Source organism: Ptiloglossa arizonensis, chromosome 6, assembly GCF_051014685.1.
Source record: "Ptiloglossa arizonensis isolate GNS036 chromosome 6, iyPtiAriz1_principal, whole genome shotgun sequence".
Taxonomy (NCBI): Eukaryota; Metazoa; Arthropoda; class Insecta; order Hymenoptera; family Colletidae; genus Ptiloglossa; species Ptiloglossa arizonensis.
The window spans coordinates 7,625,798-7,649,902 of NC_135053.1; the positions used below are offsets into that span (position 1 = coordinate 7,625,798).

A 24,105-nucleotide genomic window follows, 5' to 3' on the forward strand; every position below is an offset into this window, starting at 1 on the left:
GATATTAACTGAACAGATTTTATCAATACTTATCTAATTGTAACACGTGATTAGATTAATAATGCGATTAATAGTTATCAGGAACTTACAATATGGCTACGAACAGACCTTTGAGCCTATTGTCTAACATTGAATGAGTTAATGTATCATTAACGGCGAATTAATGATGATGAAATTATTTACAAACTGTTAATAAAATTGTTAATACAAGGATTATCTAGAAAGTAATATCCGTTTTGAAATAACAACAGAACTAGAACAACAGGAATAGAAATGTATTTTAACAATTCTTCTTTATTTGTAATTTTAGTGTATATATTTGGTTATTTTTCAATATAATCATTGACTTTATTTAAACATTTATTGTACAGTGGAATGAATTTTTGTATCTCGTCGTTACACACTTCCACCGCAAATTCACATAACGGTCTAGGGGAGGTGGTACACGTAGTTTCGTATTAGTCCTTAAAAAGAATGATCGCGATGCTTCTCGGATCTGAGTCCTATATCAGCTTGTCTATGTTCTATTAGGTTGTCGGGTGCCACTTTATAACACAATCTCATGCACAGATGAATGTGTTTAGACCAATAGTGCTATACACGTAATCGAGAAAGGTTGGAAAGGTCCTGCAGCGTCGCTCTAGTCCACTGTATTGTTAAGGACTTTTCTCTTTGAGCTATCGCCCTAGACAGACCTTAGATTCCACTCTGTTCCATTTAGTCTCCAATTTATCAAACCATAATGCCCCGTTTGCCAATTGGGAATGAAACCACAACTGCCCAGCGTCCACTAGCGAGGAGGAGACTTTCATAAGTGTTGGCAGGTGTTTGGTACAGACCAAATCAGACAACTTTGAGCGCCAGGTGAAGTGATACAAATCCTCCTCGGTCGTATAGGATGTCTCATGGGTGCACAGTTGGTGAAAGGAAATCAGTTGCCAAGAATGGCGGCAGGCGCCCTATACCGACAGGGTCACTCAAGGCGATGCCCCGAGGATAGCCGCGTAACTCTGCCCCCACGCTACGTCGGGGACCGGAAAGCCGCAGTGAACTAAGAAAAGTTTTTTATATTTAAATTTCTAGCTGCCCAGAAATTGATCAACTTTCGTCTGAAACATTTTTTCATCAGATTATTGAAAGTGAAAGCCTGAAAAATCGTAGCGATAGTGTATATAACTTGTATAATATAACTTCCTTTGAAACGAATCAAAATTTATTTTTATTTACTTCTAAATTAAATTTTTATCAAATTATTTTTCTCCCTGAAAAGAATTTTACCTATTTCTATTGGTAATTATATAACCAATGTTTTCCTAGCTCATTGTAAAAGACTAGCCAAATTTTTTGCCCTGCATTGGATATAATTATTGTTTAATAGTAATATGTTGCACCTACGCCAATGGGGCTCTGCCTGCCGTGTGTTTTTCATTATCTCTCTCTGTTACTATCTTCTTCGTAAGTGAGTCCACATGTGTTTGTAACTGCCGCGACGAATAGCGAATTAGAATAGAATGTGTGCGCGAGAATAGGTATTCCCCTTCCACTTTTCTCGCATTCCTGCCACGGGACTTTAAGTCAATGATAAAGAATAAATAGGTGTAACGCAATTGTGTGATTAAAAAATGTTCAAACGAATGTTGTATGGTATCAAGCAGATAATATCGCGATGATGACGTTGAAGCATATACAAAACAGTACTTATGCGTGCAGTTTACGCCAGCCAATTTCAAAATAGGAGACATCAAATTTGACGAGCTTATTTTTGACATTGACTGAAATAAAAAGTTTTTAAAACTCTTGTCAGCACAATGGGCAAACTACACACCAAGAATTACGAACTAAGAAATATAAAGCTGAGTCCAATTTAAACAATTAAACGCGAACTTCGCAAAGCTTGCAAAGGTCAGTACAAGATCAAATAATTGAGAAGACGTGCATGATTATAGTATCGCTACGAGTGTTCAGAATATGTTGCAACAGTGTTAGCGAAAATACTCTAGCTAACAATGTCGTTGTCAATGTCGTCACATCGGCCGATTCTGCATAAATATATAGGGTGTCCATTTAAATTGACATAACGAAATATCTTATAGGCAACTAGTTAAATGAAAAGATGGAACGTATCTTTCACCATTTTTGGAAAGGATTCAAATCGTATTATTTGTTTTTTCGAGTAAAGGTTAAAAATGGTTCTCGAAATGGTTACGAAGAACCAAAACTTTAATTATTATGAGTAAAATATGATTCCGAGCGATATCGATTTCGGTAAAACGATAGATATGGGAATTCGTAAGAATACTATAGAGAAACTCTACGTGATCGTAAGCATTCTGATCGCCTGTCTCTTATTGGAGAGGATCTCGAGAAACGTGCCTGCGATTTCATTTCAAATGATCCACCCATCAAACGATGACGAAATTCATGAACGTTCACTGTAAAATCAGTGCTGGGGAATGTTTACAGATAAATGATATTTTCTCCTTGATACCATACACTTGTTTAAAACAATTTTTTTTTATTGTGTTACAGGCTTACGCGTTTCCAGATAAAACCGATATACTGTATGATGTAACGTTTAAATATATTTGTTAAATATAATGCATACTTAAATTATACTTTAATTATAAAACTTTTGCAGTATATCAATTTCTTACAAATTTACTTTTTTATTTCACACTTACATGTACTGTTTTGTACTTCGTGCCTTTTGTGCCCATGTTTGAATATTGAATTTGAAACAAAATACGCATACAAACTCTGACAACTTTGAAAATGTTCCACTGTTAATTCAGAATCATTTGCCAATTTGTCTCTTGCCCTTCCACTATAGCGTCACGAGCTTAAAACCGTAGTATTATGAAAATGGTTGATCTCGTGAGTACTACCCTCTTACAAAGGTTTAATTTTGTAGGAGTTTAGCGAATGCAAGTTATTTTGTCGAATATATTAGGAACTAAGTATGTTTGCAATTTATACAGGAAGGAGATAAAAATAAATTGTGTTGTACACGAATTTTGAGTGATGTTTACTGAAGATCTTGTCGAGTTCTGTTGAGTGTTTTCGTCAAGTGCTTTTTCAATTTTAACTGTCGATGGTGATTTAATTTGTTAGATAAACTACATGTAATTGTTATTGGTGAATTATGTTGTGAGGATGTTGTGTTCAGATGGAAATGGCTTATAGCTTTTCGAGATGTATGAAAAGGGAAAGTAAAAATGTTAGAGAAAGCGGGAATTTCCTTGTTATCGATGACTTTTGAAAATTGTTTGTAAATAATTTAAGAAGTATTATAACCGGTTAGAAAAGCGACTAATTACTTGTTGCGAAACCTTTTTTGCGAGATCGTAATGCTCTTTTATATTATTACACGTTATTTGAAATTATTATTGTATAACTTCATTGTTTCATCGAATTTAAACATAACACTTTAAAGACACTAATTCAAGCATAATTTTCTCAAGATGTTACAATATAAGAAAATGTAATAAAAAAGAACAGTTTATCGATACCTCAAAGTGAGAATATCCTCTTAAAGGACAGCCTGGAACAATAATTATGTGAACTCGCAACGAAAGTAAATACATGATTATGGTATACAAAAACTCGCCTCACGTTACAATGTGCGTTCAAATAGAGGCGATGATTAATTGGAAAATAACCAAGTAATTATATATATTAAAGTTACAAATAAAGAAAACTTTTTAAAATACATTTATATTGTTTTCATTTCAAAATGAGTATTTCCTTCTGGACAATTCTTGCATTAATAGTTTTATTAACAATTCGTAAATAATTTCATCGACATTAATTCGCTATTAACGATAAATTAACTCGTTCAAGGATAAACGATATCGTATCCTGAGGTAAGGTTTCTTTGGAAACTTCCAGTACGTTCTGTAGTATTTGATTTCATTCGTTTACGCTGATTTGTCATCAACAACTAACTTGTTGATGAAGTGGTTCAAAAGAAATATATTCCGTGAGTGTTTGTTCGGCTCTTCGACTGACTCGCATGTTGGAAATATCGATGAGTAGAATGTTGATCCCTGTAAGAATTAGCTGCGGCGGATAAGTTACGGTTACATGCATCAAACGCGCAAGTTATATCTGTATATTCGTATTGAAACATTTCTGATAAATACTGATTGTTCATAACGGAAAAAGTAAGATAATAGAACTGATACAAAGCAATTCGTGACATTGAGAGTGTTTGGTATACATATGTAGTATCGGATTTTCCGAGTCCGCTTGGGCCTGCTTCGACCGCTGTCCGCTAGCTTTTATGATAGGCCCGAGGATCCCTTTACAGGGGGTCCTGCACGACAACCAGGTGTAAGGATGCATGGGGATGAAAGAGAGTACCTGTGGCTCGGAGAAAGTGAGGTATGCTTGGAAAAGACGAGCGATTAGGATGGACGAACGTGACCGAATGTCTGAAGTGAGAGAGACTGAGGAATAGAATGAAACAGAATGAATAGGTATGACTATATAAAGTACGAAAGGAATGTTTGAAGATAGTTTGTGTCCTGAGTGCAAGAGTACGACGACGAGGGTATGTCTGGGGAGTGTGTCGCGGACAGTACAACTAAGAGAACGATAAGACGAGACGATTGAAAGACGTACGAAGACGAAAGGCCGGTGTAAGACTTAAGCAACAAAGACGGTTAGCTTAGTTTAATACGCGGTCGATCTACCTTAGTAGAAAGCGAAACCAATCACCAACGCTACGTTTAATACTTATATCACTGTAATATATAATATCCTTAAATATACTTCGATATACCGCACGTGTACAACAGTTATTTGGGGGCTCGTACGGGGATTAAATAACTTAAAAGATCTCTTCTCCAGTGATCCGAGGTGAAGAGAAAGAGAAGAAGATCAACGCATATATTGTCTACGGTCAACCTTGCGTGTAGCTGGAGAATATTTGAATTCAATTTTCTCGAAAAAATGTTATTCTATATTTTTAACTTCTTTTTTCAGGTAGTATCACTCTCTTTCTAGTTACACTGCCAGTTATCGAACACCCTGCATATACCAAACAGAGCAGTACTCTTTTCCGTTACATCAAAATAACATGTATATCTAAAAAATATTGTTTCTTTTATCTTTAATAAGTTAGTATTCATTTGTAGAAGAATCAGTCTCAATACCTAGTAAATATCACTACGTCTTATGTATATAAATTTACGGTTAAAAATCTAGCCATTACTTTATTTTATTTTAATAGTACTGTAATTGCACTCGGTATTTACTGCTTTCAACTATCACAGCCGCGAAATCTATTAACGATAACAAAAGTCAATATCGCCGATTCTAAGATAATGACATTTTTCGCGGATGACATATTTATTATCGAGCTGCAGCAACGTCAGTAATCGGAAAATTTAGATAATAAGGCGATAATTTTAAGATAAGATAATTTTTAAGATAATTTCAAGCTTACGACCAAAGCTCGAGTTTACGATACGATCGTTTAATATCTACTATGTTTAAAGGGCAGCTGTTGGAATTATTAACGTTCTGGTCACCCACGACTATGACTTTTTATAGTGAACTAAACTCTCCAATCAAGAACTTTGAGAGATAAATCTTCTCTGTTTTTGTCGCGTACCCCTTGTTTATTCATCAGGTGTTTCTGTACTTCTGACGTTTTACTACCTCGTCCACAAAAGCGATTAACGTATTGTATAATTTACTATTCGTGGTATCGATCATTTTAAGCGATCCTATATTAAATGTCGTCTGGGCAGAACTTCTACCGAATCAAAAATCACTGTCATTGCATTTTATTACGGGCACAGGATTACAAATTTCACTGAAATTTCTAAGAATATTGGACCCTTAAATTATACGGATTTTTGGGCACTGTGAACGTATCGTTAAACATCAGATTTTGTATTATTATACGTTTTTAATTGTTATTGTTAATAAATATTCCACAAATTCTGTGGGAGTCAGCATATTGAATTTTTAAAGCAGGTGTTACGTGCATAGTATCTGAGAACTTTTGAACGTTGATTTATAAAGGTTTTTAACTGATTTACTGATTTATATATTTATAAAGGTTTATAAATTTATAAAGATCATTTCTTTTTGAGAACTGTTCTTAAGTGTTCTTTGTTATTCTGAATTATTATTTACTGTTTTTGTTCTTTCTCTTGATTCTTGATTTTATATAGAATACTTTGATAGACGAGCAAGTAACGAATGAACAAGTTTTGTTGATTAGATTGAAGAATCTTGTGAATCAAGAAAATTTGTGAGAAGTCTTTAAATTTGTCGAGAATAACAAACGAGGGATGAAAAATCCAATAGTTTGGTACAGTTAATATCTATGGGTACTGTTACAAACGACATCAGCTTACGTTAAATGTTCAACTGTATTTACGATTTATGTTTGTCGGTAATAAGCTTATTGAAAATAAACTCTGAATGTCGTAATAATCCAAAGTAAGGTAGAGACGGAACGCTTGCAAGATCGTCAGAAATAATTCCTTAATTTATGCTGCAGAAAGCAATGGTGTATGTTTATTTTAATAACCGTGTAATGTTACTCTATTATTCTTTCTGTACAAACAATGCTTGTAATTAAATTATAAGTGGATAAGTCGTGACTAAGTGGATAAGTTCTTAGTCGAGAGAAAGTTCTTCGAATGTTCCTTAACGAATCTTACTACGCGCATTTTGCAACATATAAACGTTCACTATCGTACGAGATGATTCACATTACTATCGAGTAATTGTGTGCCATTTTCAAAGATTAATCGCTACAGATTGTGTTTCTTCAGATTCATCATCGGTGCAATTAGTTGTTAGGATTTGTTTTAGTTTTTCAAAATTATTGAACATGAAGTTGTTGAAGAGGTCGTCGATATCAGCTCTCTCATTCCAGGGATGGAAACGGCGGTGGAGGTGTGTGTGTGTGTGTGTGTGTGTGTGTGTGTGTTGAGTTTTCTACGATTCGTTATCAATATCGATTTATACGAATCGAAAGTCGTTATTGTTAACTTCCAAGCTCATTGTCTTCTGCGGATAATCATTTTTCTGTGTAGTTTAGATTTGTTCTTTGAAATTAAATTTTGAGCGAATATGTTAAAAAAAAATTTACTTTCACGAACTCGATTTAGCTTCTTTGATCGTTTTTATTAATATTTAATATATCAATGTACATATCCTATGATTTTGTATCAGGTATCGTAATCAAAAACTTGCCTGAAGTATTATTTTTGATCTCTAATGATAACGAGATACGTTTGCGTGTCTGCGCGCGCGCTCGTGTGTATTTACTGTGTGTATTACTATAAATATAGGTAAAATGAATATCTATCGGTCAATTTTGTCACAACAGTGGATTTGCTTTTTGCTGATATAACTAATTCTTATTTTCTTTCGATGAGAAGAACAAACAAAACTTCAATTAATTTAAATATAAATTTATACGATATAACAGCAATTATCATTTGAAATTATTAAACGTTTTTTATATAATTACAATAAATTATCACTTTTTTCAAGGACAGAATTAATTACTGGTAAATTGATTAAGTAATTAGATGTCCTTTTAAGTAACATACTATATATTGTACACTTTTTCAAATCTTAACGAGACGTAATATTTTAAATATTATACACGCTATTGCTTTTATTCTCATTATGTAACATTATTTAATTCTTATTGTATTATATTATTATTATTTTATATTTCAGGATTTAAAAAAAGTAATGATGAAAGTGATGAAAAGTGCCTTAAAATCGAAATTTTCCCCTGAGGTGGAAGCTGCTTGGGATAAGATGATCGATGTAACATTTTCAAAAATATTCGAAGGAATGGAAAACCATGCGTCTTAAAATTGTGAATATAAATGATTTGACTAAAAATCTATCTCTGTTTCACTGTCTACATGTATGGTATCAGTGATTTCATCACTGCTTTCAGTACTGTATTTCATCCTGTCTCTCTTCTTTTGTACATTTTGATTTTCGTCATCGGTTTCTTTCTCGTCTAGTTTTCTGTAAGTTAAACATAAACATTTACCGACAATCACCAAGGTCTGTATGTATTGTCTTTTAATAAAAGTTATTAAAAAATACATTTTTCCATGGTTTATCTTATACATAATGCAAAATAGAATGCTATAGTATATCATAGTATATCATATAGTATATCATAGCATATCATATAGTATATCATAGTATATCATAGTTATAGTATAACTAGTACAATAATCGTACTTGTACTTAGTTTTGCGAAAACGTTGTTCGGCTCTAAGTAATATCGTGGCGCATATCAATGTTATCAAAGTTCCTAATAATCCAAGTAAAATTGCTAGGAGAATAATATCAATCTGCAGCCAAGAATCTTCTTTGTAGGCACTACTAGGTTCGAGGGTTATCGGAAAACTGTAATCGAAAAGAAAATTAATTGTCGCGTTCGAGCGAATAATATAATACTTTTATGGTCGCAAAAAGTATTACATTTTATGATAATAGGCAAATGTGAAATGGTAGAGGCATTTTAATAGAGTATATTAATTAAGAATGAATATAAATGTTTTCAAGTTTTATTGCTTAATAAAAAGATATTATTTAACCGCTTTTCAAGAGTTAACTATTTAAAAAAATCATTTGTAACGATTGCTTTCTGGTTAAGTCTATAGTTCGATCACACAGGCGTTAATATAAACATTGGTATTTCGTCTCTTTGGATGGATTATACTAGGTTGTTCAATAAGTTTTGTCGTTCGATAAAGTATAGTACAGTATAGTACTAGGTTGCTCGATAAGTTTTGTCGTTCGATAAAACTTATTGAACAACCTATTAGTTAGGTTAGCTCTGTTTCGAAAGAAGGCAGCTGACATAAAATTAAAGAATGATGAGAACAGAAGATGGAAGTACGACCAAGATGCATCGCTTCGATTTTTTAACGTTGTTGCTCAATCTCGTTTATTTTCTGAATAATTTTCAGACGCTTTCGACCGAATCGCCTCAGAATTACTGTACTTACAATCAGATGCTGACTGTAATGGACCGATTTGTTCAATCTGGTACAATTTAATAAAATATTTACTTACGAAGGTTCCGTTTCTTCTTTAACGTGTTCAACAAATGCCTTCGCCACCGCTCTGTCGAGATCTTTTCCTAATTGCGAAAAAGTAGATTTGCCCAACCAATCTGCCAGGTCGTTTCGATTTATTTGACGCAATCTGTGCGACAAGATTTCATGAGTTTGTCCCTTGCCCTCGGCTGGTGAACCGTTCCAATGGATGAGGTGTCGAATACAAGGAATCTCGTTGTCCACGTTGCGTTCTATGTTGCAAAATTGTGAGCGCAACGTCAAAGATAATGCTAACCTAATTTCTATTAACACTAGAACTATCGACGTTGAACGTACTGCCATTTGTATCAGACCACATACATATCTTAGATGGAGAAAAGCAAATTAACTCACGAGTACCATCAGTTGTCTATTTTAATAATTGTCCATGAATATTGTAGGCAAAGACACCGTTAATAATCGAGTAATATTAAAAAGAAGTTTGAAACAAGTCAAATTGACCCCTTTGGTAGTTCTAGTGTTAAATTATACGTAATTGCTTGCTAATTTACCCGCTGCTGCTAAACTATTCGGTAAGTCATAACTGGTGTAATGAAGAGCAGCAATCAAGCGTCGGCATTCAAATGGATTAAGACGTGCAGCCAAATATTCCAACTCGTTTAAATTAATATCGATTGTGCTAAGCACTTCGTATTGCGATACTACGATGATAAAACATAGACACGTGGACCATTCGCGCATTTTTAATAACATCTTCGTCGTAAAGGTTAACAAAATGACACGGTTCTACGGTCCTGAAACAGAAGAATTGACTTTTGTTACGTTTCGACAATTTTACAAGAAATATTCGAACATTGTACGAAACAAACGCTTTTAAAGCTTTTGAGATATAGTAATATTTATATTTGGTTTAAGTATCTAACAACGAATATAAAGAACCATTTATACAGGATTTCATTTTATACAGGAAATTACTCGAGAGAAATTTTTTTTTAAACTTTCCATTTTTGTAGACACATAAAAAGTGAATAATCGATTTAGTGTAACTTTTTTGTAGATCTACAGGAACTGTAGGGGGAAGAAGGGGTTAAAGTACGGATTTACGAAATGTTTCAGAAGCTGCAACTTTTGACTGAAGAAGTTATCGATTTGATTTTTACGTTAAACAATCAAAAAAGGATTATTTCTTAACCTAATTTTTATGCATTGTCTAGTTTTCATGTTGTTGAAAACTTCGGAAAAAAATTGATATCCACAAAGAGTATCTTTAAATTATAACAAAAACTCATTACAAGAAGTTTATTTTATGCTATTTATAATAAATAGTATAAGTTACATCTCGGAGAAAAAATTTTTTATTTTTGAGTTATAACATAAAGTTCGATTGAAAATTCAAACTGCGTGCAATGTATTTTTGTTAAATACATATCTTAGACATAGTATGCTTTTTCTTCAAAGTGACTAAATTATGACTAAATTATGCATTATCACTATACTTTACTACATTCTATACATAAAGTACATTTTTTATGCGGTGTTTAAATTTTGTCGGTGGCATTATGAATTATTCGAAATGAAAAAGATTTAAAATTTAAAATATTGTACAAGTGAAATTATATTCAACCGACTATTACTAAAGAATTGATTAATATTCCAAAAGAGGATCAGAGTATTAATTGCAAAAACAAACGTTAATAAAGTATATGTGTAAAGTACGTGGAACAATGTTCTGTTTCTAAGCAAAATAACGCAAATATTATTTATTATATTTTCCATCTTCTGTATGAAAATTATACAATGCTAAATTAATTGTAATAAAATGCACGGATATGTTTTTCACTGACTGTAAGTGGAGTCCCTTTGAACTAAAGGGGCGCCTTAAAATACAAAAGAGGAGTAAAACAAAATTTTTAATGCAATGTTTAATATTGAATAAAATTTCTATTTTACTTTCTTTAATCGTTTCATCTCGACGTATCTAAATATGCATGAATATGCTTTCGAAAATGTTGGTATTAAGATCGATTGTTCATTACGTAGATGCTGACCATAATCGACGCTAGGATTTACTGCCAATCATAGTCGATATTAGGTTTCACAGGTCTCCACATAGATATATTAAGACCAATAGGTCTTCCCATTCTTGACGACTATAGTGAGTACTTACTAGGACTGAAATGGTTAAAGTCAAATTGTGACACAAGAATGCATATCAATTTGAGAATTTTTTCTGGCTGAGTACTCTTACCGAATGTTTCATTGCTGTATAAAATTGTCCGTGCGGCAGTCAATGTAAAAATAAAAAAAAATATATATATATATATATATATATTCAGACTTTTGATATTATGACTATAGACATTTTCTTGATTGTGTCCCCATAAATGAAAACCTAACAGTATAATATTTACAAAAACTAATTGCTCGGCATCGTAGGACATTGTTTATAAACACGATACGTGTTAAGGTCCATTTATACCATCAACGAGCTGAGCACGAGTCGAGGTTGGGACAATTGCATCGTCGAAACACCAGTCGATAGTGTACATACATGTGTAATAAAATTATATTTACGTTAGATAAATACTGGACGAGCTCGTCAAAAAGTCGTTGTTAATGAATCTTAAACAGGACTCGTCCGAATGTTTAATTCACGTTCGGTGTAAATATACAATCGAAAATAATGACAAAATACCATTGACTCGATACGAATTACTACGATGCAATCATTCGCAACTTGACTTTTATTCGGTTTGTCACCAGTATGAATGAAGTATACGAATAAATCGTTTAATGTAGATACCTATAAGACTATCATCTGCAATATCACGAACTTAGGACAAATTAGAATTCCGGATTTTCTTCCAGACAATTTTAATTATATCTTAAATTAGGTATAATATTCTAAAACAAAGTTTCTATAAATTAAAAACAGTCATCATAATCAAGAAATAAAGTTAAAATATAGTTTTACAGAGCAACTACCTACTTTATTTATGTTTTTCATTTTTTCATATACTGTAGACTCTAGGTGTACAAAATAAATAAATAAAAAGAATAAAGTTATACAGCTAATTGTTTATTATGTTTTCGAGCGTCAAGACGTTTCTCAATTATTAACTTAACTTACAACTAAAATAAAATCAAAAGTATTTAAATTAATAGCTCTGATTATGCTAAACGTACAAAAATATGAATCAATTTTTTTATTCAAACCTTTGAAAATGATTAACAAAGAATTATACAAATATGTTACTTGGATTTTCGTAACTTTTTGTTTTATATCACATTATTTTCTGTAGATGGTGTAATAAATATAATTGATTTATTAATGCGAGTGTTTTGCAAGCATTTCATTTAGCCAGAGTGTTTGCTCGAATAATCTTTTATATTCGATGAGTGAAACATTCGAACGATTCAAATATCGATAAAAGCGATTTAATTCTAAATTCATTAAACAAACGTAACAAAGATTTCTTTCTCTATAAATTTCAAGCGTAGAAATTCTCTTTCTTAAGAAGATACCTTTAAATATTCAGGAACCACTGCTGTACACTAAAATTATTTATTTACTATTTTTCTAAGTGACAAATAAAAGTCTGTTCCCTTATAATTAATTTGTCGATATAAAACTTTCGCGGGACAGGCGTTCATTACAAGAAGCATATTTAAAAACACGAAGAACGTTCAATAAAAACCTTGTGCAATTAATTTACATGTTTCATCTGTGCGGTCTTTTTGCACTTTTCTTTCTTTTTTTCCTGTAACATTTGCAACATCCCGTCGGTGACGGTTCTTCGGGTTCTTTAGGTACCACGTTTATGAGGTTTTGTGTACCTGTGTCCACCAATTCGTAAGATGGCGCTCTCTTCCTCTTCGCCCGTGATTTTCGAACAATATAGCTTCTGGACACATCTTCCGCGTCGTCTGTATCAATCGCTATATATTTACTGATCAAAGAACAATGTCGTTGATTAATGCGACTGCGCCATTCCAGATTCTGACTTCGAAAAGGAAATACTAGAGTTAAAATTACCCCTTTTTCTTCTTCTTTTTCTTCTTGTCCCTTCCAAATATTTTATTGAATACGTTCGCTATTCTGTTTCTTATAAATAAAGTGCAACAACAAGTAAAAAGTATAGTTGTGATCAGAACGATCGCTGCAGTTCCTAGCGTTACCTTCATGGTATATCCTGCGATTAATCAAAAGACACAGACGATTAAAGTGGAATCATCCTGGAATTAATGAGAATGTTCATTACCACTGATACTGGCAATTGTTTCGTTTATTTTGTGAATGCCGGCTTCAACATATTTTGTTTTATTGCTTTTTGGTGATACTGATGTGGTAAATGTCTCTACTTCTTCCTCTCTGAGAAATTAAAAAATGATAAAATTATATATTACGAATTACGATATACAATTATATATTATGAAATACATACGCGGTGATGTTAATAATACTTTAAAGATTATTTAGAAGAAAAAATCATACAGATATAAACCACGACCTTCTCGAAAATTAATTCAACATTTTACCGATATTGCTAGCTGCTTTATTATATATATATGTATAAAGCGAAACGTTGGGATTATTTTTTAAAAGGACACGGTTTACACCTGGAAGCTTTCAATAGTTTTAACTAATTATTTGCAATTTGACATTAGTTACATATCTATACGATAGAATCCAGATAAATATTTCGAATAAAAGGTAAACAATTTTCTTATTCAAATAGTTATTCGATCAAAATTACAGTCTGTATTATTCGATCAAATTATATATATATATAACTTTTAATGAATGAACAACTTATATAAATAACTATCGGTCGAATAAATTTTGCAAATAACTAGTTACACAATGATTTTAATCGTTATACATTATTCGAATAAAATTCGACTCATCTCTGGAGTCCGGACAACTTACTCCGAATCATTAGCCGGATGAACTTCGCGAACCACTTTCGGTGAGTTTGAACTTTTCATATTATATTCTGCGAGACACGCAATTAAGTCTCTTCTTCCGATGCGATCAAGAAGATCGTTTAAGATTGGGTACGTGTTTTTCGTAACTGTTCTTAACTGACAGATCCATTTCACTAGCCTTCGAAAGCAACTCTGTTCTTGGGCTAGTTGTTGAATTTGTGCATCCGATAGTGGAGCTGTTATAAATCGTGTTAAAATGATTGCAGACAGTTCATAGAACAAATTAGTTCTTCTTCGGAATGTGTTTTTCTAACTTTTGTGAAAACTCTCAACATTCGGTGATATTGAAATTTTGTAATCATAATTTCCACATCGAATACATCGAAACATTAATTTGTAAGTTACAACAAATTTGATTACACGTTCATAGATCTAATTCTTGTAGCTCTTTTTGGAAAAGTAAAATTGTTTCCGCTTACAATCGTATTGATTTATATACACGATCTACTTACTCTGTGAATCTAAAGAGACAAGTCTTACACACTCTTCTGGTTTCAAGTTTGATGCTAACAGCTGGAGTTCTGGCACATCGACCTCGGTAATGATCTTTGCGAATTAAGTAAAATATATAGCAACGCGCGACGAAAATTCAAACTGTGGTTATAAACTTCTATGTTGTCTTTCCAGTTAATGTTTTCAAAACGGAGCCATTCGTTAACCTCAATTGAGAATGTTTTTTTTTCTCGGCCGTGGCGCGACTGTACAACTCCTTTCAATCATTTTCTCGTCGGGAGTATATGCGACAAATTAAATCTGAAAGTAAATGTACCTGCGTGACAGAGGAGGCACAGTAGAGTAGAAGAAAAAACAGTGCATTTTCGAGAACGTTTCTCAAGTTCATCGAGGGTCGTAAAAATTTCACACGCCGTTTCGTTGCACTCTTCGTTGATTCGTTGAACTAGTCATATCTTCCGGCAAGTGTGCAACCTTAAAACGAATTGCACGAGTTATACGCTTCTGCAATAAATATAATTGATTGGTTAGGTAAACAAAAGGGTATAGAGAGATATCAATCGGAAAACGAATAATGGATCGGTTAAGGTGACGAATAAAATTAAATCTCGAATAAAAAGTTTCGTTTAACAACGCAAGGTAAATACCTATTTGATAATGCTATTTGTCAAAATTAGTATATAACCCTTTCGAGGCCATTAGCAATACGTAAATAACGTTACAGAGGAAACGGAACATCCTAAAATACACTTATCGAATAATTATGTCTAACTTCATAGTTAATCGTTACACCGATGACGTATTTATGTCTTTTATTGAAATGTGTGACGTGAATATACATTCGGACGTTGAACAATTTTTCGAACCAATAGATTCACCGTGTGCTATAATCGATTGAATTGCAACGACCGTCAGTTGTAGGCCTGTTGAACACATTTTTCTGTTGACAGGAAAATGCGACTCGCCGGTTCTTAGTGAATTTTACACATGTTCGTTTTAGAATGACATTTGTACGCACGCTTTACATTTTGATTGTCGTTTTTGCAGTAAAGAGGGTGAGACTGTAAGAGTTACTGTTGACTTTCGATTATATTTAAAACGATGAATATCACGTCGATAACGTAGTGCGAATACAATGAAATGATTTCTCTATCGAGCCAATGTCACGTTTCGCACGTTCCGAATGGTGCACGTTTGAGAAATTTCCATTTCAATTCCGTGTACCGTGAACAAATATTTATATAAATATTAAATATTAAATAATAACGGTAATACGATGAAAATAAATTTCTTTTTCGTTCAAGGAAAAATCTCTCGTTCGATGTACCGTTGATCTGAAAGAGACGGATCTCGTACACTTGTCGCAGAAATTGAATCCTTTGGAATGCTTGCAGCTTGTAAAAACTGCATACAAGTTGACTCCATTGAGGGTGGAACGCGAACGGAAAAAACATGGAGTGCTCAGCAAAAATTTAAGTCACCTACCGACTACTTCGAACGAGTGTCTCGTTAATCTCGAACAGTGGAACAATGACTTCTCAAGTAAAGAAAATATTAAACGCAATTATTTTTAGCGTAATTAATCAATAATTCGAAAAGAGTATGCAGCTACACTATTATTTTAATCGTACTCGTTTGCTTGTTATACGAATTTCGAGATCATTTTATCAAAAATTTGATATTACTGCAAATATTATTTTTTCATTAGAATACTATTCTCTACAATTAGTACGTTATGAATTCATAGTGTGTTCATCGTAACGATTGTCATGATTTTTTCCGGCATTTACGCTAATTCAATGCAAAGTTCTTATTCGGTATTTCGATGGCAATAAATTGCAACAGTTAAAGTTTCCAAAAAACTTTTCATTTGATGAAAAATTGAAATCACATTAAATTTCTTAAATGGCGGTATATATTTTTCACTTTTCAGTATTAAAGCCAATAAAAAAACGAGTTCAACGATCTTCTATGCGAATACAATGACCTTTGTATACCTTTGAGTTTAGAAATCTACATTACTTTATTAAGAAAACAAGTTTCTATAATATTTTGTTAAGAAAACAAGTTGCTATAATATATTATTAAGCAAACATAACATTCTTTATTCGAGTGAAACATAAACGTAACTCATTATCAGTGATACTTCTTAATTAGACACTTATATTAGACACAAAAAAATGCTACAAGGTGCCTGAAACCTTAACTTCCTTGGTAAATAAATTAAAAAAGCATATTTGAAAGAAAAGTTAGGGATAACGAAGAACATATTTGTCGTAGAAAGTGAAAAATCTGGAGGACGTTCAATAATGGAGATAACGCTCAGACGGTTAGGACGGCCTGATCTGGCAAAGTATGTGAGAGATCGCAGATCGATTAAGTTCCTCGACAAGAAGGATTACGAAATAGCCGATACGTTAGAATTTCCAGAACACAGAGTGTCAAGGAGGCATATCATAAGAAATGACAAGTATTCGTCTGAAAGAGGAAAGCATAAAAAGAAGAAAAGAGGCCATCGTGAACATAGTTCCGCGACGTCGAATAAAGGGACTCGCAGGATAGTTGTTGTAGGAAGAAAAGAAGCTGCCAAGTAAGAATTTTCAAAGAATACGATAAACAACTTAGTTAAAAAAATTTTAGCTCTTTTTTATCATTTCCCGATACAATATCCAATAAAGGTTCCAATAAAGATTGCACCGTGTGTGTATAGCTGTTACTCTTGTGCGTACCCAAAGATTACGTCTCTAACGATAAATTAATGGCGTTGGGGAGGTTTTGAAGCAATAAATTATGAATGAAGATGAACCGGCCTAACATACAATTTTAGTTCTATTTTGAATATTGTACAAGATCTTGTGATCGTGACGGTATCAACTTGTCTCAGGATCTCTTGGGTGATCTTGACGGTAGAAAGTTAGGTTAGGCTCTGTTGTACGATCTCTTGTGCGATCGTGATGTTACAAAATTGTATAGCTCTGATCTTTCTCGAACGGATACGCCGTGACAAAGACTCGTTCAGGGGGAGTCATGATTTCGAAATTGTAAATTGAACTATCATTGGTCTCGACTTCACTCTGCCCTTTCCGAAGGAGTTACCCTTCTCACCAAGGAAAGGGCAAGTGAAGTCAATGGCTTGGGAAAACTCGACGCTGTGGGTGTCTGGCGCCGATTTGGGGACTCGTAAATTAAACTCTGGATATCGTTGTATCTAAACGCATACCCAAAATCTATTTACAAGGCATCGCAACTTGACACCTGTCTGGTCGTTACCCCAGATTCGCTGCGTATTCGAATGGGGACAATATTTCATTCTAAAGATTAATACTAATGCATTTATAAACAAAAAGATACAAAAAATTATCTTGAGTATATATAGAGGAAGATTCCCATTGAGAAGACAATTAATTAGATAATCGTTAAAATATTTTTAAATGAAAAGTTTAACGAATAAAAATGTAAACTTTTGTAGTCATATTTGTTAACTATTAAATGTATTTTCTGAATTTTTGTAACGCGATGGGCTAAATATTTCATGTGTTCGAAGCTGTGCTTTTACAATCGTAGATAGGAAATAAACAGATCAATGTTTTTACATGATTGTAGATATCATCCCGACCATACTATAAAATATAATTTAACAAAGTGGCAAAAAAAGGATTTCGATATTGTGTTAATTTTTTTGAACACTGAGAGTACACTAACATATGTATTATATGATATTATTTTGTAAAAGACTTCGAATTATAATTCGAATTATAATATTGTAAGATAAATAAAAATTATAAATATAAAAAAATAATTACAGAATGCAAAGCTGTGCATTCATATCGTCTAATTACAGCAACACTTTCAAACTTCTGCAAAAGTGTAGAGAATATTGCATTGCAAAAGATGGAATGCAATTTCGAACGTGCATTAAAACGAAGGATGGGTTTTTATGTTCAATTTTCATTTATCTTATAATAGTCTAAACGTAGAATAACTAAATATTACATTTCCATTACTGTAAACGTAATATTCTGGTGATAAAAATACGTATAATGTTATATGGTTTTTTAATTCGTTTTGATTTTTCCTATAAGAGAAAAAAATATCTGGTCCTATTTTAAAAACCCAAGATAACCTTGGTTTCCCTATGAAAACAAATTAATTTCAAAATTTTTATTATTGTTATTTGTTGTGTACTCTATGTTGATGAATTTTTCTTGACAACTTTTTCTTGACAGATGGCCGTAAATAGCTGAAATGTCATACGTCGCGTTAGAGGATACACGTTATATATTTACATAAATATTAATCAATATGTATTTTAAAGAGAAAAGACGTAACGCAATGTTCATTTTCAATTTTAGGCGCAAGGTTTACGTAAGGGAAGAGAGACCAAATAAATCGCAGATCAAGAGTGATCATCCTTATCATCGATCGATCTGTTTGTCAATACTGTTTCTCCTACTTTTCATTATTCTCTGTATTGCCGCAGCTTTTTTCCTTCGTAGGCGAAGTCTTTTGAAGACCCGTGGTACGCGATTCAAGTAATTATCATAGACAAATTAACAATGAGTATAATTTACGACTGCATCAATTTCAAAGTTATTTACAGACGACAATGGTAGAAATGAGCCAATTTTAGACCTCGGTGGCAACAAATTTTTTCATCGAATATGTTTCCGTAGATCTTAAGGAATCCGAAACGCATAATTATTTATTCAAGAGGCAATGGGAAATTTATGAAAAATAAGGGTAAACTTGAACATCTCATTAGTAAAACTGATCTATTTAATTGTCGTTATCTACTTCCAATGATGATACACCTTCAAAATTATTATTTAGAAAACCAGCTGGTAAGGTTGGATGTCAAGCACATCCAAATATTTAATTGTTGTTATACAGGGTGAGGCATCTAAACTAGACCATTTGAATAACTTGTTTGCTTGTAATAATAGAAAGAAAAGTGTCAGACAAAAGTTGTTCGATTTTAAGGGACACATAATATGATAGCAATAGTTTTTTTTGCTTGATGGAAACATAGAAGGGATATGAAGGTCAAACTTGTTTTTCTAAACGGGATGATACCGTTTTTTATTTATATTTTGATAGAGCCTTTCGAGACAAATACAATGACCTATAAATAAAAGTCATTCAAGGTTACACTACGTTCATTGTATAATCTTACAAAATAGTATGAGCCTGCTGCTGTAGCAACTAAAATTGTTATTGCAGTTCCGTTATCAGTTGCCTTCTTGACTCGATTACGTTTTTTATTATCTATACTTCCTGTTTCTTGAAAAGTTTTTATTATGTTTGATAAAACAGAACGCGAAAGATGAACACGATGGGGAAATCGTTCCGCATACAAATGTACCGATTCTCTCATAATTTGACGACACTCTCTATAAATGAAAATCATATCGTAAAACGCATATCGCAAGATATGCACTTTGACCAATAGATGCATTCAAAGTGATTGGTAAGCAGAAAATGTTTATTTACATTGAAAGATATGCTTGAACGATTACAAGAGCGACATCAACAAAATACCAACAAGCAGAGAAGACATGTGACTTCAACATAGAAGTAACTTGAAATAATTCATTTTCCATTATTGTTGACTTTGTGAAACCTTGAATGGCCTCCATCTATAGGTCTTGAAAGTCTCTATCAGAATATAAATAAAAAACAGTATCGTCCTACTTAAAAAAATAAGTTTGACACACATTATTACAAGCAAGCAAGTTATACAGGTGGCCTGTTTTAGATGTCCTATCCTGTGTAACAACAATTAAATGGTTAGATGTGCCTGACACCAATCTATGATTAACTTACCAGCTGATTTCTTAAATAATTATTTTGAAGGTGAATCATCATTGGAAGTAGATAACGACAATTAAATAGATCAGTTTTACTAATGAGATTTTCAAGTTTACCCTTATGTTTTATAATTTTCTCATCGCCACTCGGATAAGTAATTATGCACTTCGGATTTCTTAAGATCTACAGAACCATATTCTACAAAAAATTTTTATTGCCGGCTAGATCCAAAATTGGTCAACTTCTACCATTGTCTTTTATTCATAAATATTTCCTTTCGTAAACAAAATTAATAATTTTACAATATAATCGTAAGGTTACTTCTCTCTTATCGAGTGTATTTCTTTTGAAGATAATCTAAATTGTAATTCAGTTTCTAAAAACTCATGTTTCATGTAACTGTATATATAACTTTGTAACATTACGTTTTAAAAATAACGATTGTTTAATTTGAATCGATAAACGCTGTTTGAGAATATACAATTTATGGACGAAGGACACATCAAAAGTGCTGCAGGTCCTGTATACCTGCACTGATACAATAGCAGATACATTATGACGATGATGCAAATGATATACACCAACAAAATTTTTGCAACTCTCTAGAGAACGTTATACTTTGCAGTTTTTCGATATCACGAACATGCCCTCACATTTCAAATACTGCAATAGTGAAGATGCATGGTTTAAGTAGCATCGTAAAGTAGAGACTTCAAACTTTAATTAATTTTTTTTAATCAAGAGTTATAACTGTTTAAAAATTGATAATTTTTTGACCGAAATTTACTGACCCTCTAATCTTGCACGCTAGTGTATTAGTTTGCTTTTGATATGTTCTTCGTTTATAAATCGTATATTCTTAAACAGCGTTCATCGATTCAAATTAAACAATCATTATTTTTAAAATGAAATGTTACAAACTTATATATACAGTTAAAAAGAAGTACGAGTTGTTAAAAATTGATTATGAATTAAAATTTAGATTATCTACTAAAGAAATACGCTCGATAAGAGAGAAGTAACTATATCGTAAAATTATCAATTTGGTTTATGAAAGGATATACTTATGAACAAAATTTTTTAAATAACTTTGGCATTGATGTAGCCGTAAATTATACTTATTTGTTCACACTTCAATCTAATTACGTATAATCGTAGCGTACGCAAGTAGTTGTCCGCTATAAAATGGACAGATCGGAACAAAATATTTATTATACAAAGTACTTTTTTTTTCTGAAAATAAGAAAAAGTTCTACTACAGATATATACATCAAGGTCTAATATTCTGAGAAATAAATTCCTGACCGTATCGAGTCTAAAAGTAACACCTCCATTGAATAAATATCTAACTTGGTTATCGATTTTAATATAGTTATCAAACTTATACTGTAAATCTTATTCGCAAATAATTTTGATAGGTCTTGGAAGATTATGGTGCCGATTAAATTTATTCTTCTTTAACGATCGTTCCATTTCTAACAATGTTAGGATTATTTACTCTAGATTTTCATCTTTTATATTTAGGTACAATTGGTCCCCAGATAAAGAGGACAAAGACACCCTTACCGATCCCTGCGAATGGAAGGATGAAGCTTTTTGCTCCTGTTCGGACATCGAAGGTGGATGCACGGGTAAATGTGTCAAGTGCAGTCCAGATCATCAAATCCCTTCTGATGTTTTGAATCAATGCGTGAATTCAGTTTGTGTGCAAAAATCGAAAGATAGGAAACGGAAGAAAAGGCAACGATTCAGTTTTCTTCAGAAAAATATTCAAGACAAGAAGAAAGAGAAGGACCAGGAAAATCAGGATATGAAGTGCGTAAGAAGGAAGAATATTGATACGATAAAATGTAAAATCGAACAAGGTGCATCTCGAATATTTCACACGAACAATTCAATAAGTTCGTAAGATTATGTATCAGTTTGTTATTTTTGTCAGTCGCGTAGTAAATCTATCGAGAACTATCGTTTAAATGAATAACAATTTTTTAAAATAATGCGATGCATCTTGCGCATAAGTTATTGGTAATACATTGGCAAGCAATTTTCTTCGAATTAAGGAAAACTTTGGAGAAGCGTGTTGTAAAGAAACGCGAAAAGCTTCCAAGTATATTCCAGAGGAATCATCGGCAATGTGCATGCTGTAGGTGTAATTTGACTTCTATCTTACAAAAAGGTGTGTATAAAGCAATTTAAATTTGAGTTACGATACTCGTACTTGTTAGTTTATCGATCTTGTTTTCATTTAGTAGTTAAAAATATTTGTTATTTACTTATTCTTAGATAAAGTGATTCGCGAGAAGAAAGAGAACGAAAAGAGGAAAGTGCACAAGTTGAAACCGAAGAAAAGAAAAGAAAAAAGACGGAAAGAAGAAGTAAGGAAACCGGAAAAATATGAAAATGTATGTTTTTCAGATATTTGTAAATGAAGTACGTGAATTAATATTTGAAACTGGACATTAACAAAGACGGATGGCAAAGGCATAGAATATATTTTTAGACATTGAACGTATCAAAGAAGATACCGAAAGAAATATAATATTATCCAATAAGGAATAGAAAATACAATGATTTTGCATCGATATAAGACGTTTAATATAATCGCAATAAAATATGCTACATATATTCAAATATATTCCACTGAACAATTGGAATGGACGAATTGTGTGTTGTTATATCGATAATTTTTTTCCAATCAATGTCTAATTTTTAAGATTAAAATTATTCATTTTTATCAAGATCACTGTATCTTTCCAACATTTTTGTCCCTTAATTAAATACATTTTTCCTTTTTATAATACATCTATAGACATTTGTATGACACTGACTCTCTGCCATTAATTTTAATATTTAAAGTTGTAGTTTTGTAATCATTGTTGACATCATTACCAATACAGTATTAATGTGTAAATTAATATAAAGATTTCTCATCTCTGCAAATTTGTGTCGACTATTGTGATAGTCGAGTTATCGATCATCGAATACGTGTTCGCGCGTAGTTACTGAGAACTGTATTAAGTTTTACTTGTTTATAGTATATTAGCATAGTTAATATGTTTTGATGTATCAAAATTCTACAATTTTTTCATATCGTTCTTTATGGCAAGAATATCACAAAGTGTGATATTTCAGTAAGATGTTATTATATTATAATTCTGTTAAGAAATGATAACATTTTGATCCTTGACAATTAATTTTATTTGGTTTCTTAGAACAAAAATATTAATATAAATTATTTTTCACTACAATTCATTACAAAATTTATCGATTTTATTTTTCACTTTTTTGATGTAACGATCTCGTTAATTTTCTACTGCATGTCCTTACAATGAAGTTTGTCAAGTTGCAGAAAAATTATCTCCATACTAATTGTAAGAGCTGTTCCTGGGTTGTTAGTTAACTAGGTACAAAAGCAGTATAGTCGCTCTTGTTAGTGTAATATTATTTAATTAAATATTTTATATATGCAGTGTTTACTTTTATATTATATGTATACATAGTTTTAAGCAATTATTATGCAAAAGAAACATTTTTAAATTCTTATTTTCATAAAATAAAATGAAGATCTTAAAAGAACATTAGTTTTATTTAAGATGAATATTTTATTCCTCATATGAACATAAGTACAAAATTAATAAATGACAAAGATTAATATTAAGTATAACAAAAATAAAATAAAGTGTTTTCGTACATATGTATATATATATATAGGTGTGCCATTAAGACTAATATCTCATTCTCATACTAAAATTTAATTGTAATAATTAAGAGTTAACGTTAAATAAAAATTAAA

General features: G+C 32.1%; 2 protein-coding genes across 2 annotated transcripts; one reads left to right on the forward strand and one right to left on the reverse strand.

Moving 5' to 3' along the window:
• The first annotated feature begins 4,123 nt into the window (after positions 1 to 4,123).
• LOC143148174 (uncharacterized) lies at positions 4,124 to 22,894 on the forward strand. The gene is made up of 8 exons (XM_076314184.1): positions 4,124 to 4,163; positions 7,714 to 7,858; positions 15,809 to 16,046; positions 16,785 to 17,094; positions 18,857 to 19,023; positions 21,854 to 22,127; positions 22,373 to 22,488; positions 22,596 to 22,894. Exons 2-8 carry the CDS (start codon positions 7,844 to 7,846, stop codon positions 22,739 to 22,741), a joined length of 1,266 nt encoding a protein of 421 aa, XP_076170299.1. The 5' UTR covers positions 4,124 to 4,163; positions 7,714 to 7,843; the 3' UTR covers positions 22,742 to 22,894.
• LOC143147867 (uncharacterized) lies at positions 7,727 to 9,803 on the reverse strand. Its single transcript, XM_076313548.1, has 4 exons — positions 9,614 to 9,803; positions 9,079 to 9,313; positions 8,239 to 8,406; positions 7,727 to 8,016 (listed from the first exon to the last, which is right to left on the reverse strand). Exons 1-4 carry the CDS (start codon positions 9,801 to 9,803, stop codon positions 7,878 to 7,880), a joined length of 732 nt encoding a protein of 243 aa, XP_076169663.1. The 3' UTR covers positions 7,727 to 7,877.
• Positions 22,895 to 24,105: the final 1,211 nt, after the last annotated feature.

Excerpts from the sequence above, each read along its gene's own strand:
- LOC143147867 (XM_076313548.1), bottom strand. The coding sequence starts at position 9,803 with ATGCGCGAATGGTCCACGTGTCTATGTTTTATCATCGTAGTATCGCAA. Across the intron at positions 9,314-9,613 it reads GAATAGTTTAGCAGCAGCGG|AACGCAACGTGGACAACGAG; the intron begins GTAAATTAGCAA and ends TTTGCAACATAG. Across the intron at positions 8,017-8,238 it reads TTTCGCAAAACTAAGTACAA|AAAACTAGACGAGAAAGAAA; the intron begins GTACGATTATTG and ends TTTAACTTACAG.
- LOC143148174 (XM_076314184.1), top strand. Across the intron at positions 16,047-16,784 it reads GTGGAACAATGACTTCTCAA|AAAGTGAAAAATCTGGAGGA; the intron begins GTAAAGAAAATA and ends TATTTGTCGTAG. Across the intron at positions 22,489-22,595 it reads GACTTCTATCTTACAAAAAG|ATAAAGTGATTCGCGAGAAG; the intron begins GTGTGTATAAAG and ends ACTTATTCTTAG.